Here is a 20,049-nt window from a genome sequence, read left to right as displayed (position 1 = left end):
AGTTAAAGAGGCCCCTTGAAGATGTTCGCGAGAGTCAAAGAAGAGAAACAAAGTATTAAAAACACCTCTCGAGGGTTTAATGACGAAAGTGAAGATGAAGAGCTCGTGCTGTTGGCTCACTCTGTCGCTAACAACCAACGTGTCATTTTATGCTAATTATAAGGCAAGAAGAGACAAAGCCAGAGAATTTGCCTAAGTGTTTCATCCCTCTTTGGTTTATTCCTGTTAGAAAGGGGCTGCTCAATTATAAGAAAAACATTGTTACCTTGTTGTACCAACACTTGGTACATTGTGAATGTGAGCTACAGCTGGAAAAACATTGATACTGAAGAGTTTCTTTTCCCAAAAACAGCATTACATTGTGAGATGTGCTGTCTAGTTAGCAACCAATATTTCATTTTTAGCTCTGAGACGATTCATTGTGTGAAATTGCATTAACTAAATGCTTAATTTCCACTATCTCTAATCTGGCAACCCTGCAGCAGCCAATCTCATTTAATAATACACTGCCAAAATGTTTCCTATTGCCCTGCATTTAGCCTGTCCAAACAGAGTACAACATTATCCCAGAGACACACTAGAAACCGAACACAAACATCCTGCTATCAGTTGGTGGAGCAGTAACAAATCGGCGCTGTACTCACACAACAAATAACCCACTCCAGGCGAAACCAATTTCAAAAAGGCCAAGAGACCGACATCATTCCTCAAAGGCCTCTTTCCCTCCCCCTCTGCAGAGCAATTTGAGGATATTGATTAGCATCCGCTGTGGTCTGATGGGATAAAATGACAACAAGGGGAACTAATCTTGTTTACGAGACCACGGACCTGCACAGCGCACACTCTAATCATATTGAATGACACCAGGCGATTGTGTCAGAGAAAGGGGCTCCTCTAGGATCCACTGCTCATTTCAGTATTCAGGTGTTTTTTGGCACTGCGATCGTTGCTTCTTTCAGCCCTTAAAAGTCAGAGACTTTAGCATAAAGTGGGTTTTCTGACACAATACTAAGAGTGTGAAATCCGAGGTTTAAAACCCACCAGTTTAGAAGTATAAATAAATAGATGAAGAAAGCAGAGGACAAAGAGGAGGATGCTCTACAAGGACAGTGGGGAATTATAAATAGGAGAGTAGGCAGTTTACCCAGTCAGGTAATTCACTTATGATATTATTATGCACACCTACTTTTAATTTTTAGAACAGCAGAGACATAGTATGCCTTAATAATTATGTAAAACAATATATTGCTAGTAGAGGTGGGACAAAATACAGATAAGGCAACATATCGTCGTCCTGACTCGTGCAGGACAATTATCATAAGGCTGGCGCCAAATATCGATATTTGGTGCTCCAAACAGATTTACCTGCGATTTTGACTCACTGAATCACTACTTCATAACTCCTCACAGCTGCACTTCTGATGTGAATGAGGGTAGCATGAACGGAAATGAATTAGCCAAAGAAGAAGATGATCAGATATCGTGGTGTATCATTATAGGATTGTATATCAATTATCCCTGTATCGTGATATTAGCGTTTTCGTGGGCAAAGTATCACGTATCGTATTGTGAGTTACCCTGCTATTACCACAAGTAATTGCTAGTGTCATTGGGTATTTCATCCATCCATCCATCCATTATCCATACTGCTTATCCTGTTCAGGGGTGCAGGGGGCTGGAGCCTATCCCAGCTGTCTTCGGGCGAGAGGCGGGGGTACACCCTGGACTGATCGCCTGTCAATCACAGGGCTGACACACAGAGACAGACAACCTTTCACGCTCACACTCACACCTACGGGAAATTGTAGAGTCACCAATGGACCTAACGAACATGTCTTTAGACTGTGGGAGGAAGTACCCACACATGCACAGGGAGATCACGCAAACTTCACACAGAAAGGCCCACTACTTTCAAACCGGGGTCCGAACTAGGAACCTTCTATCTGTGAGGCGACAGCGCCAACCACTGCACCACTGAGTATCTCAAAAACTTGGAAATCAACTTAAAGCTTTAAAACCTGTTTAAGTATTTAGTTCAACAGCTTGAACTTATCGTGGGCCACGTATCGCTTATCGTATCGTGAGTTACCCTGCGATTGTTGGAAGACTAAAGAGGTATCTGTGGATCGTGCTTTAGGGTGAAAGGACTTTGACTCTTGAGATCAGAAAGGAAACATGTTTAAGTGTTTTGTAAATTGCAACACAGAGGCTGACATTACTTTATGTCCATATTTATGCCTTGACATATCAATGTCAAGGCTTCTGTTTTGATCTGCTTCTGATCTGTTGTAAAAGTGTTGCAAGCCTAAATACAACAGGAAATATGATCATATGACTATCTGAAGTTTATCAGCGCACCTTATAATACAGCTTCTATGTTTCCTAATTGCTGCAGAACATCTGTATCCGTCTCATTCTATGTGAAGGAATGTGGAAAATGCCTCCTCAAAGGTCCCCTGCAGTCAGTGTTCATGAATCATGCACATGAGGCAGATAGTGTTCAGCAGACGGTCGGGATCAGCTGACCATGTGTAAATGTCAGATGGAAGCTAGCAGGAGGCGAGGTGGAACGGTAGAAGCAGTGAGGGAGGAAGAGTAGAGGTAGATCCTTTGCTGCCCAGAGAAAGAGTTAGCCTTTCTCATTAGAACAGAGCAGCCTGTCGTTTTGAATAAGGCTGTTTTTCTGCAATGTCCCATGACGTCATGTTTTCTAACCTTTAGGTTTGCTGAGGACATATGCTTTCCGTCAGCATCGCTTTCCTTCATGTCCGTACAGTTTCATGTTTCCATACCTTGGAGCCCAACCTCTCTTCTTCCATTGTCGGCCGCTGAGCAGCTCCACTGGTGCATTCAGGGATCAAATGCTTTGCTTGGAGGGTGTGTGGGCGGCTACAAGAGGAGAACATGTTGCAAATTCACTTGTTTCCCCAGATCCAAAATGGTGACTTTTTTATAGGCTGCTTCTCTAACCTTTAGTTTCTGCTCCCCCCTAGATACTGCCTGTGCCACATGCTGAATTAAACTGTATTTATTTTTAGTAATATTAATGATGAATGAATTGCGTGAATTCATACAGACGTGGGCCGATCTGTAGACTCAAAGACCAACACGCTCACACAAGCATTTTTTCATTATCCTCTAAGCTGATTACGTCCATAAATCTTGTTTTGATTTCTCACGAGGTAAGAAGATCCTTCTTCACGGTCAGTATCCCCTTTTTAATATATTGCTGCATTGCTGCTTCTCTGTGTTTCCACCCGGGGAGAGAGGAAGGCAAACAATGCTCAACTTTAATACAGCTTGTGGTGAAAGAGCAGAGATGAAAATCCACCGTAGAAGCCTGATTTAAAATCGCACAAAGGAAGTGCAAGCGGCCTACAAAAGACTTTGTGTTTTGTGTTTCACCTCGTCGTTCTGACTATTGTACATAAACTGAATTCTCTTTTGTTAGAGCTCTGAGCTGATAGTTGTAGCCTGAACCATTTCGCAGAGGATCCACAGTACTTTACCATTTCTGTGAGATCATGAGAATAAACATCGTTATTTCCCTGCAAAATGATCTGGATCGACTACAGTAATGTCTTCACCACAGCTTACATTAAAAGCTTGGAGGGTCTTCAATGGGTCACGGATAATGATCGGTCCCTGCCTGTTTTTATTGGAGTGCAAGACTTCATTGGTAATTTACAATATTCCCCAGTTTTTATTTCAAGAAAGTTCCATTAGGAAAAGCAGGAGAAGAAAATGACCATAAAATGAACAAACATCTGCACTGCAGTCTTCTGGACCTCCTCAGGACTGAGGAAACACACACGCAGAGAAGAGTGATTCAACATTAACTCAGGGGTGATGTAATATTGAAATGCAGTCTGCTTTCAGTATTAAAGCTCTCCGGTGCAGTCCCAGAGGCTCCATGCTGGGGAATAATGTCTAAAAATTGAATATGCTAAGCTTCGGGTCACTTCAGCTGGACATGGAAAAGCTCTCAGCTGAGCGTCCCTCTGGTCTCCAGTCAAGGTCAGCACAAGTGCAGTAAAGTTAAAGGTAAAAGTAGCACACAAGTGACAGACCTTCAAGCTTTTTCATATAAATATATGGGATTTTCTTTTTGTTTAATCCTCAGTGTGTGCCAGATGAATTGGGTTTGATAAACGCCAACATAACAACACTATTCGAATAAGCACAGGAGCCAGCACAGAGCACTGCTGCTATGTGGTACCTCACCATCACCATCTCTTTTAAAGGAGCAATTCTCACCTGGAAAAAGCCACTGTCAGTCAAAGCTGGTGTTCTCTGTAATCGATGGAAGCAATAATATTTGAAATTGCCGCCATAGCTGTGAAGAAAGTTGAACAAACAGCTCGTGGTTTCGCCCATTCTACATTCCTACAACACCCAGTGTGCATTGTGCCCCTCCCTCTGAAAGGAACGGCCCAATGAGAGACACTGGAGTGAAATACTACTGTTTCGCTGCAGGCAACGGCTCAGAGCGGGGCAGAATCTGAAAGACGACGAGAACATACCGGTGGATGGTCTAAACAATCTTCAGGTCTGCAGTCTACATTTCAAACCTGACGATTTTGAATGAGACATGACATCAGAGGCGGGCGACCTACGTTGAGGAAGTGTAGTTTAGCAGAGTGAAATAGCATTTCTGTTTTACCATAATAGCACTAGCTCCCGATAATAGCATTATAGGACTGAAGTTGAAAAGTGGCGAACTGGCCCTTTAAGAGAATGAAAGCCCAAGTAGCAGTAAAGTTTACTGACGATACATGAGAAAAGTTTCATTCAAAGACACTGAATCGTGACTGTTCCCAGTGAAGGCTACGAATCAATCTCCAGTCACAAAGGTAATGTCTGAACAAATATCCCACAATTATCAAAAATCTATTTGAAACATCACCCTGCCGCTTTTTCTCTCTTTATTCTCTGCAGTCTCTCCTTTTTAAATGCAGAGATAGCACAACTCCTTTAACAGCTCGCCCAATTGTGAACAGAAATCCTCTCACACACAATTACACACATGCCCATGCACACTTCTGGAAGCACAAAATGCCAAAAAAACTGTGAGGTCTGGCATCGGTTGTGGGAGTGGAGCTTTTTAAGCAGCATACCTTCCTTCTCCATATGCTCCAAACCCAAACTGGCAATTATATGGAAACCTCAAAGCTAACCTTAGAAGTCTATCTGGGGACGGGATCGTGGATACCAGCCAGCGTGGACCTAGCCTGGAGAGACGCCTGAACTCCAAATCCTTCCATCAGGTTTCAAAGACATTCTGGTTTTATTTGTGGATAGTGATAAAGGAGCGTTTAATTTAATTTAAAGGGTAACACCAGTAATTTTACAAAAACATGATGGCCATTTACCTGCTGCTTTACCACTGAATAAAACTGCTTATTTTTAAAAAGTTGTGCACTGTTCTTTTACAAAAAAAACACTTGTCTCTTTAGGCCACACCCCCCTGGGATCTCGATGCAAGCACCTTAAAACTGGGTCTACAAAAAGCGGAGCACAGTGCTGCAGATAATCTGCAGTGTTGCCAAACTTACAGTTACTGTTCAGGATCATGGCTCTCTGTCTGGCTGCACACACACATTGTGCTAAATATCGACTTATGTGGAGAGAAAGAGATCATTAATTCCTGTATTGTTACTTTGGCCGTGTTTCTATGCACATTTCTAAGCAGCAATCATTGCAGCAAACATTGTTCTCTGATGGAAGTGAATACATTTCAATTATGAATCCATTATTACCATTTTATTGTGCCACACGTCTGTTTACTTTCTTGTACCAGCCTGAACATTTTATAATGATGTGAAGTCTAATTCACTAGAGAATCAAAATAGCAATTAAAATCCATGCTACATCAGTGCAACCAATAAAAATGCTTGTTTTATTAAATCTCAGGATGTGGGACTCATCTATAAAGCTCTGCAAATGGCCAGATCTGTAGCAGCGTAATTTCATTAGAGATTAAGTGCTTTTACAACTACACTGATTCTTACATGTGTAATGTTATTAATAATAGAGAACCAGGTGAATATTTTAAGATATGTAGAGTGAGAATGACTCGTCACAAAATCCCCTGCTCTTTATTCTTAAGAGAAAACGACACAGTATTTCTTTATCAGTATAATAAGCTTACGGTGCTACTACGACAGATCAGAAGATGTAGCATTTAAATGATAAATGACACCTTATAGCTTTAGCTTTAACTGCTGCTCTGACTTTTAACAGTTTTAAAAATCGAAATAAAGAATCATCATTTTAAGAAGTAAGAACACTGTGTATGTAACAATGTCAGCATCAGAAATGCCACTGATACAGCCTACAACGCGGTATCAGGTATCAGCGAGTAAGCTAGTCAATGTACCAAATGATACTATCATTTGTTACCTTCATAAAAATAACTTTTGTATATTATATACACAAATATATATTTTGGCATTTGCAACTACTGTTTTATAGCTGCAAATGGAAACAGGTTTTTAGGTTCCTTAAATCAACAGAAAACCACACCAGTGAGCTGCTAGCAAAGAAAGTAACGTGAGTTAAGCTAGCAAATCGTCTACATTCATTGTTTGGTCGTCAAACATTTTAAGTGTGTTTTTGTTTTTTAAAATGCGATAATTAAACCAGGTAATTAAAAAATGTAGCAGTTTTTTCCCCTTTTTTCAATAAATAGTGTTTGTTTGACGCTTTTCGGCTGACATAGGATGTCAGGAGGGGCCGTTAGCCGAGCTGAAGCTAACATTAGCATAGCTTGTTTTTAGGTTAGGATTCCTTCATTGTACTGAGCCTACAGGGTATACAGCTGTTAATAACTAATAATAATGTGTATATTCTTTATATTGCACTGGTTTTAGAGGGCTTTTGGGATCTAGGGTATTGAAGGGAAAAAAACATACCAGAACATCCCTATCAAAAACCCAGAAAAACAACACACATCAGCCTGAAACACAGTCTGACTTTCACCAGGACAGAAAGATGCTCAGGACTCAGGACATCACATGACATGACACAATGTGCTCGCTGCCTACCCATCCATACTGTGCTGCCTGGGAGTAGCCGCTGGCATTAAGCACAACATACTGGCTGTGACTTCACTGAAGCCCATGAGGACAGAAAGTACTTGGACGGGCTTCCCTTCCACCCTGCTGCTTCAGCTCGTCTTTGTTCATAAGATCAAGGACAGAGGAAGCTAGTTTGATGTTGAAGTATATTTTCTGCCTGGCTTTCTGTACTTCAACTCGTGTGTGTGTGTGTGTGTGTGTGTGTGTTTTTATGTGCCTTTGTGTGTGTTGCAGTGTTGAAATGTCGTCTGCCTGCTTGAATTCAGAGTCTCAGTTTTTCTCTGCCTCACAATGTGGCAGCGCTCTCACAGTACATGGCTGCACATACGAGCACACACTGTGCATACGCCATATGCAGGAATAAGCACCCCCTCTCCCACCTACACACACACACACACACACACACACACCCTGCCCACTGGAGTGTAACCATGGAAACGGAGCCTGCCCAATAGGGGATGTGATGGAGGCAGCAGAAGAGAGGGAGAGGAAGAGGAGGGAGTGTATTCACGTTGATTCATCCACGCTGCATTGATGAATCAATCTGTCACACAGTAACCTGACAAAGGCTTTTTATTAATACAAAATGTTAAATATAGATATACTAATCTTTATTTACTAAGATTAACAGTAAGCAGTTGTTAGGATACAGTTTTACAAATTCATTCATGTAGACTGAAGCTTACATGTATCTAGATGCAGGTGGAAGTGAAGAGTTTATAGTGTTTTCTTGTCTAATACAATCTTTTCTGTAATATTTGTATGAATATGTTTTAGTATATATTACGCACTTTTGTCTCTGCACTCTGTTTTGGGGTTTAATGTAAATGTTGACTATGTGTCCTGTTTATGGTATTGAAAATTACATCAAATATATTGCTGGTAAGAGTGCAGTCTTTTTTTGTCGAACCAAAGAGGATAAAAGGCTGAAATTTCCCGACTTCAAATTCCCAAGTAACAATCTTGGCATTTGTAACAGGGTGAAATATCTCACATTTTATCACAGAACAAATGACAGATGGTGATGATATTTACAGGCAACGCTCTAAGATGTATGCACAAGCAAACATTCTTTCACAAAGCTTTAGTCTGTGTACAGGTGCCTTTGTTCAGAGCTTATTGTATACCTCTGTATACTTCACCTGTGGACAAACTACAACAACCTTACAGAGATTACAAGTAGCTTATAATGATGCTATGAGAGCAGACCTTAAGCGACCTAGATGGTGTAGTGCAAGTGAAATGTTTGGGGCGGCACGAGTCTCGTCTTTTATCTGGACCTTAAGTATGTAATAAAGTTTTGAAGATTGATAATGACATTGATAAAAGAGGGGGTATTATGCTGTTTCACATTTAAAGACATATATATATTATGTTACAATGTTGGATGTCCAGACTAAACGTGGGTGAAGTTTCAAATCTGTAGGTAAAAGTATGTTGGAGTAATCCCCAGGCTTCTCAGCTCAGTCTGCAGGCTGCTGTGAACGCCAGGTTTCACACAGTTTTTTCTACACGCTGCACTTTGTGACATCACAAAGCGCAGCCTCAGCAGGCGTTGGAGAGCTGGTCAATCAGAAGAAAGCGGGCTTGTAGGTATGGGGTTTGTTAAAGGGACAGAGCTGACTGAGTCATTTCAGGCAGAGGCTGTATGAGGGCCTGCACAGAGCACCAGAGTGAGAAAAGTGATGAGCTTTTTAACTGTAAATTATGCTAAGCTAATCCACAGGTATCACACAGTGAAATATAAGCTTGAAATTAGCATAATACCGCCCCTTTAAGGTTTCATGATATGCTACTTTGATTGTTAATCGTGATAGGATATCTGGAGTGTTGGGTTTGATATTAACTTCACCGGCCATCGGGAGCCCCAACAGCTTTTTGGTATACATACTGTATGGATATGGATGGATGTTTTAACGTTTTTTAAAACAACTGAACACGACAAAAGCAAATTCACTGTTTGTTATCAGTATGCTGCAGTTTTAGCAATGAAGCAGAATCTTCAGTCATCATTTTCCATGTCAGAATTATTAAAAAGGTTGACAGCTGACACACAAGTAACTTCAACAAGAGCTACAGAATTAATCTGTTAATGGACACATTAGAGGTGCATTTGCCATTAAAGTTTGCTTTGAAAGCATTCTCTAAGTGTAACAATAAACCTGTCTGTTTTATGGCAGTCAAAGACAAAGCACCCGTACAGCTAATTAAGCAACTCAGCAGCCATATTACCGGTAGGTGCTGTGCTTCTTACTCTGAATAGTCACAGCATGTGGCTCTCAGCATACAACCACTGTTGAGTCTGATTTATACAGAACATTAACAACGCTGTGCAGCAACATGGCCTATTTACCACAGCTTTATTAAATATTAAAGCGGTGACATTCAAGGTTCAGCAGCTTGGAAGGATCATCAGTCCTCTGCAGCATGTCAAGGATGTGAAGAGTTTTTAGAGAAGAACATGAAATATGGCAGCGAATGCGTCTGATACATCCTCAAGTTACTCTCCTGTAACTCCACGCAGGCTGTTTCTAGGTTAGGCAGAGGTGGTAAAGCAGCTTCAGGTCACGATAAAATGCCTCTGTACTAAACATTAAAGTAATAATGTTGAAGATTTTAATTTAAATAAATGTCTGTTGAGTCTCTATCTATCGCCGAATGAGGTAACATAATGGTGATTGAGCCTATGGCCCACTGATGAAAGCCTTTGCATTTGCAATATTACAGACTGGGTGTCTGGTGCGAATTTCAAAATCACAAGCGCCGCCCAGTTATTGACGCATTTTCCATCAGCCAGCAGTGGTTGGTCTGCCAGAGAGGGTAGGCGGAGCTAAGCGGCTGCTTTTCCAGTCTCTGCAAGTGTTGCGAGTAAACAGTAATCTACTATGGCTGAATAAACGAAGAAAAGATCGATGACTACAGATACAACTTCAACAATAAGTGACAATCCAAAGAAAAAGAAACAAATTTGACGCTCAGATGAAGGCAAACAGTCTAAAAAGGAAAGCGACCGTCAGCGAGGAAAATCAAGAGTTACAGCCGGAGCCAACTGAGGACGTCACACATGCAACACTGTCTGGATATCTGGGAAATGTGCTCCCGCAATTACCGTTTATCGCCATAGGTGCCGCCAAAGAGAACAAAACTGAGATCTTAAAGATTATAACTTTAATGTCTTAATCTAAAAAAGCTGGATTCATTCTAAATACAGGGGAGGACCTCAACTCCATCTACTGAAATCTTAAACAGCATTCCTCCATCTTTACCTGAACCTGGGGAGGGGAAAAAGCAGTGCTTGCCCCTTATTTATTAACACAGCTGAGGGTACCTTGAGCAAAGCATTCAATGCTATATGAACCATCAGTGCTCCAGCTCCAGGAAGGTTCAAGTGTATTTAAACAACCTAGAATAAAAGTAAAGTATAATACAAACTTCTCTGTACCCATGCTGGGCTGCAGGGATGTAAGGACCACTTCTGTGCCACCTTACAGTGTGAAAAAACTCACACTCAGACAACACACTTGTGCACAAGCGCAAAACAAGAATCAAATTTCATTCATCTTCTTTTTTTTCCTGAGCGTTTTTGGATCTTGACGTCATTCTCATCCCACTCAGTGTAACGTCTCCATAGCTACGGGGTTAGACTTGGCATCAGGATGTTGATTCATCAAGCCAACATATTGGTGTTTAATCCAATCTGCTGGTCATGGTGTTTGGTGTGGTGTGAAATGTTAAGAAACTGTGGGGGAATTCATTTTACTTTGGAGATTTTACTGTGCACATTTATTTGATTGTTCTGTGTGTTTTTCCACTTAATCGCTGCGAAAGAAGCTGCTCACACGCCATGGAACACTTTGAAAGGAAAACAATAGAGAAACTAAAGCAATTAAATCCTTTTCATAATGAATTTTCTCTATTGTTATGTTAGCAGCGGTGCTTCGCGTGGGCTTCAATGTGTAACACTAGAATAACATTCCCAGATCCTCAGCCCACCTCCACATCTCTCCCTCATTCTCTGCGAGCACTACAGGTGGAGGAGAGAGTCAGCGGTGCAGAATGTGTGGAGGCGAGCGAGCGTGGGCGATAACTGCGATTTGGATCCCGCGTCTTCACATGTGGGAATCCGTCACATGGCAGAAGGCAGAAGGATGAGTGGGCAGAATAGTGACAGAAAGAGAGAAAGTCGGGCTGGCGGCAAAGGGAGAATATCATTAAAGGTGCTCAGTTATGGCATGTGTCAGACGAGGCATCAGCAGCATCCAACTCTGCTGCTGCCTGACCTACTAAAACATCCCTCCAACATCCCTGAAAGTTGCTTATGCTGAAATTCTCATGCAAAGTGCTGACTGAAATAAAAAGCTTAGCTTTAAATGTCATGATGCAGCATTAAATAACAGTGCTGCCTCTTTTATCCGGAGCAGCTCACAGTTAGAACTGCAGGTAGGCGCTCTGTGTCTTCCTCTCTCACAGTCAGCTTCAGGAGAAAAACAAGTGCTGCTTTTTCTTACAGCACAGCTTTGAAAGCCTGAAACGACCCTCAAAGAAATGCTGGTGTTCCTGTCCTCTTCTTGCAGAGCTCAGCCTGGACAGCTCCTGGTCACCTTGTCAGCGCTTCGTTAGATGTTGAAGCAGTTTCTAAATAATAGATGATCCCCCATCTGAGCTGTCACTTCACAGGGCAGCAGGTATTCCTTGTGAACTGTCTCAAGTGTGTGACTTCCTCATAGAAAACATCATTAAGCCCCGTTGCATTTCGTTTTTAAGATAATTTTTGGGCCTTTTTGCCTTCATTAGACAGGACAGTGAAGAGTGACAGGAAATATGGGGACCAAAGGGCCGCGAGCCAGGCTTAAACCAGGCTCTGCACATGGAGCGCCTGCTCCAGCGACTGCGCTAAACCGACCCCAAACTGTCTATCCACCCATTATCTGTACTGCGTATTCTGTGCAGGGTCACATGGGGACGAGAGCCTATCCCAGCTGTCTGGCAAGAGGCGGGGTACACCCTGGACTGGTCGCCAGTCAATCACAGGGCTGACACATACAGAGAGACAACCTTTCGAGCTCACACTCACACCTACGGGCAATTTAGAGTCACCGATCAACCTGACGAGCATGTCTTTGGACTGTGGGAGGAAGCCGGAGTACCCGGAGGGAACCCACGCATGCACGGAGAGAGCATGCAAACTCCACACAGAGAGTCGTCCAAACCGGGGTTCGATCTAGGAACCTTCTAGCTGTGAGGCAACAGCGCTAACCACCTCACCACCGTGCAGCCCATCATTTCGGCTTCTACAACTTAATCATCAGCATTTATAAGATCATGATGCTGTAGTTCTCGTGATATATGAGACTGTAGGTGAAGTTACATTTGATGTGCTGCGTTTTAGGCAAAGATTCAGCAGTGACCACGTTAAAGGGGTGTGATGATGTCTTCATAAAAGCTGAGCAGATCCTGCGTGGAGAGCACAGAGAGAAAAGAAAAGAGAAGAAAGGAGGGATGCACTATGGAAGGGAAGATGACTGAAAAGGGGAAAGGAAGGAAAAGGGGGATAAAAGAAGTAACAAATAATGGTAGAAGAGGAGGAATGAGTGAATAGATGATGAGGGATTAAAGCTAATGAAATGCAAATAATAATGGTGGGAAGAAAGAAGGTGTTTTGAAAAATCTTAACAAGGGTTGAAGACCAAGGTGGGTGGAAAGAGAGACGGATGAAAGGGGAGACAAAGGGAGAATGATTCTGGCGTGGTGGCTAAGGTGGGAAGACGCAGGATTAAAGGATGAAACACTGAACAATGAAAGGTTGAGGGAGGAAGGAAGGTAAAATGACAGAAGGTGGCTTCACACTCTTATAGCAGCTCATTTTCACATCACCAGAAACCTGCTCAGTCATGCACACACACCCGGACACACACTGCAGTTTTCTGGCAAACCATTTATAAAGTGTGCTGGGTTCAAATCAGGAATCCTGTAGACCAGACAGTAAGATGAGAGTGCACAAGCAAACAATAATAAAAATAATAAAGTCAATCTACACACGTCATTGTGTGAGATAAGCCTGTATTAAATAGTTGTTGTCTTCGCAGCTTTAGCTTAAATTTTAAATAACTTTTGAATTAGCATCGGAGGGAAATTAAAACCAGCAAGACTCTACAAACAGACTGCAGGCAAACTGTGTGCTAATTGTGTCTCAATTGCAATTCACTGAAGCAATAAAGCCTCCTATTGAGACTTTGCCCGCTAAATAATGAGGTTCTCTCTCATTCCCACTCACAAGAGTCATCTCTGCACAGAGCTCCAGCACGGAGACGCGGAGAGAAGCTATGGAGACGGTGAGGGAGACGACAGATACACACCGGGCAGTGGATGCCTCGAGGTCTAAGTCAGCTTTACTGCTGGTTTTTGTTGGTTGGAGTCCCCAGACGGTGTTAAAGATCTGTATGGGGGATGTGAAGAAGTAACACCCCCAGGCTCTTTAGAATATTTTCACAGGCTGTTTTTGCTGTGTTTGTTTGCCGCACGTTTAAGGGGTTGTGGTGGTTTTGTATTTTTGATGTAATGTGGATAATAAAACTGTTGTTATTATCTGCAGTTGTTATTAAGAGACATTAAGGTTTCCACACAGTGGCCTTTTTTTATTGTCTGAAAATGGATGGAGAGCTAATTCCAGGATTCCCAGTGGCTGCCCCATTTTACCGGGTAGGAATAAACATTTCACAAATGATGCTTACAGAATAACTGCATTGATCACTGCCAGTGGCAAACATGGAGGTCAATTTAGTATGTTTATTCATTCAATTTCTATTTCTGTTTATTCATCTCTCTATAGGTATCTGTGCCACCTTTTCAAAAATTATAACCACGACCTAAAGGAGCCACTGTCAGTCAAAGCTGGTGTTCACTGTAATCGATAGAAGCAATTATATATGAAATTGGCGCCATAGCTGTAGAGAAAGTTCCTGGTTTTGCCCATTCTACATTCCTACAACACCCAGCATGCATTGCGCCCCTCCCTCTGAAAGGAACGGCCCAGCGAGAGACGCAGGAGTGATCTTCAGGTCTGAAGTCTACATTTCAAACCTGACGATTTTGAACGAGACATGACATCGGAGGCGGGCGTCCTAGATTGAGGAACTGTAGTTTAGCGAGCTCCCTGGACTCCACCAGATGACGCATTTTATGTAGTCTGGAGGAGGTTTTCCAGGGCCCATTGGAGAAGCGCGTCCGCCAAAGGCACAGAGAGAAATAGCATTTTTTTTTCTACCATCATGGCATTAGCTCCCCATAATAGCATGATAGGACTGAGGTTGAACTGTCCCTTTAAGGCAACAAGAAAGCAGCAAAAAAACAACAAGAATTTGCTGTGCATGCTTTGTATGTGCACCATGCAATCTCAGCATATCGTAGAGTTAGCATACAGCCATATACAAGAACAATGTGTACACTTGTTTCTGCAAAAACGTGAATGGGGGCAGTACTTGATGTTCTTGTACCTTGCTACTCAAGAATGTCCTCTGTCCTGATTTACTAAAGTTTGAAAGCCACGCTGGAAGGACCGGTGGAATGAGGAAAGAGATTATGTACATGAAAAATGCCTCAGGGCCTGAGGAAAAGAAAAGTCACTGCATGGTACAAGTTCAAATTCTACTGCAAGGAAAACTCAATATAGAGACATGGTTGAGTTCCTAAATAACCATTATGACATAATAATAACTTAAGCTCACAAGGCAGGAAGGCAGGAACAATTATCATGAAAGAAATGTTTAAAAAAATGTCTCTTACCATTTGCAGAGGCCTCTTTCGAAGGTCCCTCTCAGTGACCAGTCTCTCCTGGTCGGTGATGTAGAGTCCGCGCTGAGCCAGCGCCTGAATGACGGCATCGTGGCCCAGCAGGGGTTTGGCAGCATCGCTCTTCAGGATGAGGCTCCCGGCCCGGCAGTAGAGGTCTGCAGACAGAAGGAGGCTGGCCATAGGAGGCTTCAGGTGCTCCTGCTCGTACTGGTCCGTGTAGAAGGGGTCCTTTAAGTCTGACGGGATGCTGTCTGTAGGATGGAGAACAAAGCACCATGTTTCTTATTCCCTTCATCAACAAATCACTAAAATGGTAGAAATACAGTAAGTAAGTAACAAAAAGGGAAAGTTGCAGATTCAGCTTTGATCTGCACCCATTTCCCATTGAATCCCACCCATTTAAATTCTATTGTAAAGTTATGCAATAACAAATGTGAAAAAATCAGGTAAGCTTGAGACGTATGGAGCCGAGTTTGACTTTAAAGATTTTTCAATTCATTCTCTGTCATTCCTTTTTCTTAGGCAAGTCTCTTCACTTTTTATTGCCATGCTTTGACAGTATCTTGATAGACCTCAGCGTTACTATAGCAACTGCAGGAGGAGTGGAACCTGATCGATTCATCTGGCCTGTATCGCTGCAGCGTCGGGCTCCCTGGGAACACCCCTCTCACTGTCTGCCTCATCAAAGAGAGAGCCTTCATGTGTGTATGTGTGTGTGTGTGTGTGTGTGTGTGTGTGTGTGTGTGTGTGTGTATGCCTCAAGCAAGTCCAAGCAAGGGGATAGTCTACAAATAAATCAAAACATTACCTTTTCTTATTGCTTTTGTCTTCTATCTTTCTCGCCTATGTTCAAGTACATTATATAAACCATTTCTTAAACAGAGTGTGTGGGTGGCTATTGTGGTGCTTCTTTACCACTCCTGATTAAACGATAAAAAAACGTGCTTTCGAATGAGATGCTGCCGCCGTGTGAAAGCATTAAAATAACATCTGCACACACTCCAGATGCAGAGCTCATCACTGGGCCGGCTGCAGCAGAAGAGATGTAAATTTTGATAACTGCCTGCTTGTAGGCAGAGGAAAATGTGGCGTGTGGTGACAGCTTTACACTCCTGACGCCGCTGCCCATCCTCCAACTCACCCACACACACACAAAACAGTCAACAAATCACCTGCTAAGCCTGACCATTATCGCAAGGTCATCTCCTGAGTGACTGTGTGTTATTATGGAGCAGGGATGCAGAGGGAGGCAGTAGCAGGTATCTTTGTTATTTGCTTTTCCTGAATGTTGATGTTATTGATCCCAATGTTTCATCCTCCTCCACAAGAAGGTCAAAGGTCATGCTGAGCTACAAAGAAATACCCATAAGGTAAAAAGCTACATGATCAGCGTTCACAATCAATCTACAGTCTTTATTGCAGACAGGAAAGTAAATGTGGAATCATTAGATTAGAGTCATATAAGGTGAACCACTTCTATTTGGACTTTAATGCACTAAATAAAGCATCTGTTGAGTAAGTGAATGCAAAGAGAATTACATCAATTTAGTTTCCCCTTAACATATTATCCAGTTTTCAGACAGGAGAGCTTGATTGCTATATTAAACATTGCTATCAGTTTGTGCAGTCTGACAGTATTCAAAAGTATTTTCCAACAGCAGCTGATCTGCTGCAATGGCTGCATCCTGCATCTACTAAACAGCATATTGGTGATACACTCCTGCATCGGTGTAATAAGGCAAATGCATGTGATGTATACAGAGCAGCGTAGGCAGAGATCTGGAGAAGAGCCCACTCACTCTCTCTCCCGCTCTCTCTCTGGAGGGCTGTATTTTTGGAATCAGCCCTGATTGAAAATACACAGAGGATCTGTAAGGATTCTCATGTTTGCCGGGTTATTACAACACACTGTGAGGTAAAATCTGTGGCTATGGCAGATAAACTGAGCTGTGTTTTTACAACTGATATATGTAAGCCCACATGGAGACTAAGCATGTAGTTTTGCAATAACGACAATAAATGGGATCAAAATAAGAGATGGAATGGGAAAGACGTAAAAGGCAGAAGGAAGCTCTGAAAGACAGATTGTCTTTGGTCTATTTTAGGTTTTAGCAAAAACAGAGTCTCGCTGTTACGTTTCTAATTTTGTTTTATGCAGAAAATCCTGGATCTCACAGTTATTTCTGTTTCCGACATAAACAGATGCTTTTGTGTCCTAATTTTCTGTATTTCTTTCTTTCAAAGGTCTGTTTAGAAATGCATCATATAGAGTGGATCACTAACTGTATGACTCATATGATTAGAAGTCAGCTTGTGCATCTCCGAATAATTCTCTTCTTCAACATGATTTTTCTACGATATGATTCTGATATCAAAAGATGACTTAAATGTGAAAAAGATTCAGACACGGATTCACTGAATATCTGTAACTCCAACATACACATTCAAAACCCCGAGTAGGAATGAAACGTCACGACTGCACACTGACTGCACTCTACTTTTCCGAGGCCCCTCACAAAGCGATCTGCCTCAGCTACAAACTCCTGAGCTGAGATTTCCTTAAACCCTGCTTTAAAGCGAAACCCATTTTTTTGACTTCAGTGTAAGTGAATGGAGCAAGGCCTCATTCATAAATAAAATAAGGGGATCTTGCTCTGTTTCCCTGCTCACCTTTTCAGTCCTGGCTCTGTCACCTAGCAGAGAATCAAAGCCATAAGCATGTATGAAAAAAACTAAAATAACTGCACACACATGAGATCACACTCGCTGTGCCTTTTCAGCTTAAGGGTGAAAAACGATGTCATTAACATGTGTCAGAAAACACAGTTTATCACTTCTGCACTCTGACGGCTGCTCGTTTGACAGTGGCGTATTAACTCTTCAGCAAACACTTCTGTTGAATCTGTGCGACTCCTATTGTGAAAAGGTGATTTAACAGACTGTCAGTAACATACCGCCGTGGCACAAAGTCACAATGATATGACACATGTGAATCCATGTTATTGTAATTCCTTCTGACAGACAACAGAGGGTGATAAAATGTATTCATCTAATCAAAACACCTTTAATTCCAGCATGAGTGAGCCTCTGAGCCTCCATGTTACAACACTAATATGTATCCTCCAAACCGGCCTGACAATCGGACTCAATTGCCATTTTGTTTTCACTGCACGGTTGAAAATGTGTGTGGCATTCAGACCTATAGAAAAGGCCATTTCCATACATTGGCTGTATTGAGATTAGGATATTGATAAAGATTTAACCTCTATTAAACAGATTTTACCATCTGATATGATAACCAAAGGTTAATCTAGGATATCCTGGATGTAGAAAGTGATATAGGAAGGTAAATAAAGTCTAAGAATAAGCACTACATCCGAAAGTACAGTTGATTTATGTTACTTTTCACTCACCCTGCCTTAGTGTTAACAAGTACAGCCTCTGTGTGCTATACCCTGCTGACAATGTATATAAATTCTCACATGTGATGCCCCTCTTACTAAATCTGGATGCTGTATCCTGAAGGTGACATCATCTGGGACACCTTCTTACCTCCAGGTTCCTACACCGATGCTCCCTTTGCCTTCAGTGGAACAACACATGTATTGATCACTGGGATCTAGCACAGGAAGCTGGTTTTATCCATCTGCCTGGAATGATTTTTCATTGTCTTTCCAATAGGCAATTAATTTAGATGGTAGTTTTTGAACCAAAAAGGTTTTACTCAGATGGAAAATCACTGTGGTGTTTCTACTGGGAATACTAGTAGAGAATATTGCCTCGGGTAATCAATAATGAGTCTATGAATAACCATAGTCTCTGATGACTCTACGGTAATAAGGTTCTGTATTTGGTTTTAAGGCTGTTTTGGTGCCATAGCAATTCAAAGCAAATTAGCAAACATAGCAAATTAATTTAGCACAAGTACATAGTAATCATTTTAAATGCTGGCAAACATACATTTGTAAACAGTAATATTCATGCAGCGTGCATTTAAGTATATGAAGGTACAGTAATGCCCCTACCTGTCCCGTATGCTTTGCCCACCAGCCATGTGAGGCTACAACAGATTTTGGCTCTGGAGAAGTCATAGTGCTCAAAAGACTTTATTGCAGGAGCAACGAAGGTCTTTCTCGCATCCCTCACGTCCTGAACTTCACCCATATTTCTCCCTCAATTGTTTTCTTGAACCCTATGAAGCAGCACAACGCGAAAGCATCCCACTACTGGAATTTCGTGGAAAACATCAAAGGGCAGTAAAATGATGAGATACGGTGTCTTTCCGAAGACTATTCAGAGGTTTTTTCAGTCATAAAATACTCGGCTGCCTTCGGGTTTTCGTCTTTTCCAGTCTCGTTTACACAATGAGTCGCTGGTCTTGGTGTTTTTCATCCATTCTGCTGTGTACCAGTTGAAATTGGCTTCGTTGGAACAGGCTGGGAAGGTTTTCTTGGATTTCAGAGAGGAAAGCGCTCTTCAGCTGAAATAAAAACATAAATATTTCCATTCTTTGGGTTCTTTGGAAGAAGACGGCTTCTCCATTTTATGTCCATGTATTATTGTATGGATAACCTATGTGTTCAGCATTCCCTCAATCTCTTTAGTGCCGTGGTGCGGTTTTCCTGCCGCACTGAGGCACTCCAAACCCTGCACCTTTGTTGCGCAGTGAGCATGCGCGGAGGGTACCTTCATATGCTATCGGGAATTTAGACACTTGTTGGAGGATTTTCTTGTTTTGTTCTTGTTTCTTTGTTTTTATGCTATTCATTTTAAGTGATGTATGTCTGAGGACTGCTCCGTATCTCTGTGACATATTCTCAATATGAGAAGTGGCTAATACAAACCTTATCAGTCAGTATCCTTACACAAGATAGTCTAACGCTCACCTTACGTTGAATGTTTGAGTTTCCGATGAGCATTTGAATGTAAGAGAAGAGATCTGGCTGTATGCAATTACAAATGTAACAAAACGCCGAAGGGTTTTAATTACACATATCCAAGTGTTCTCAACTTGACAAGGCGACCTCCTTTTTAAGAAACTATCTTTTGCGGTGTTATTCCTGTTTTTTAAATTATCCTCTAGACAGCCCAGTTACATTCACCAGACACACCCACCCTCACTATTTAAAACATGACCTAGGATGGTCTTAAAATTGAGTTTGAAATGCGGAAAGGCTAG

The 20,049-nt window shown here is 41.9% G+C and overlaps 1 protein-coding gene across 1 annotated transcript in view; it reads right to left on the bottom strand.

The window, feature by feature from the left end:
• The window catches only part of camsap2a (calmodulin regulated spectrin-associated protein family, member 2a), a 52,522-nt gene extending 33,047 nt beyond the window's left edge, over positions 1 to 19,475 (bottom strand). The window contains exons 1-2 of the mRNA XM_069679713.1: positions 18,896 to 19,475; positions 14,862 to 15,121 (exon numbers count right to left, since the gene is read on the bottom strand). Coding sequence (XP_069535814.1) covers positions 14,862 to 15,121; positions 18,896 to 19,034 — 399 coding nt within the window. The 5' untranslated portion in view covers positions 19,035 to 19,475. The remainder of the gene's footprint in view (positions 1 to 14,861; positions 15,122 to 18,895) is intronic.
• Positions 19,476 to 20,049: the final 574 nt, after the last annotated feature.

Source organism: Semicossyphus pulcher, unplaced genomic scaffold (genome assembly GCF_022749685.1).
Source record: "Semicossyphus pulcher isolate SPU_LCO1_2020_fin unplaced genomic scaffold, fSemPul1.0.p SCAF_4, whole genome shotgun sequence".
NCBI classification, from domain to species: domain Eukaryota; kingdom Metazoa; phylum Chordata; class Actinopteri; order Labriformes; family Labridae; genus Semicossyphus; species Semicossyphus pulcher.
The sequence above is the reverse complement of the archived record's forward strand: the minus strand, read 5'-3'. Positions and strand labels throughout refer to the sequence as shown.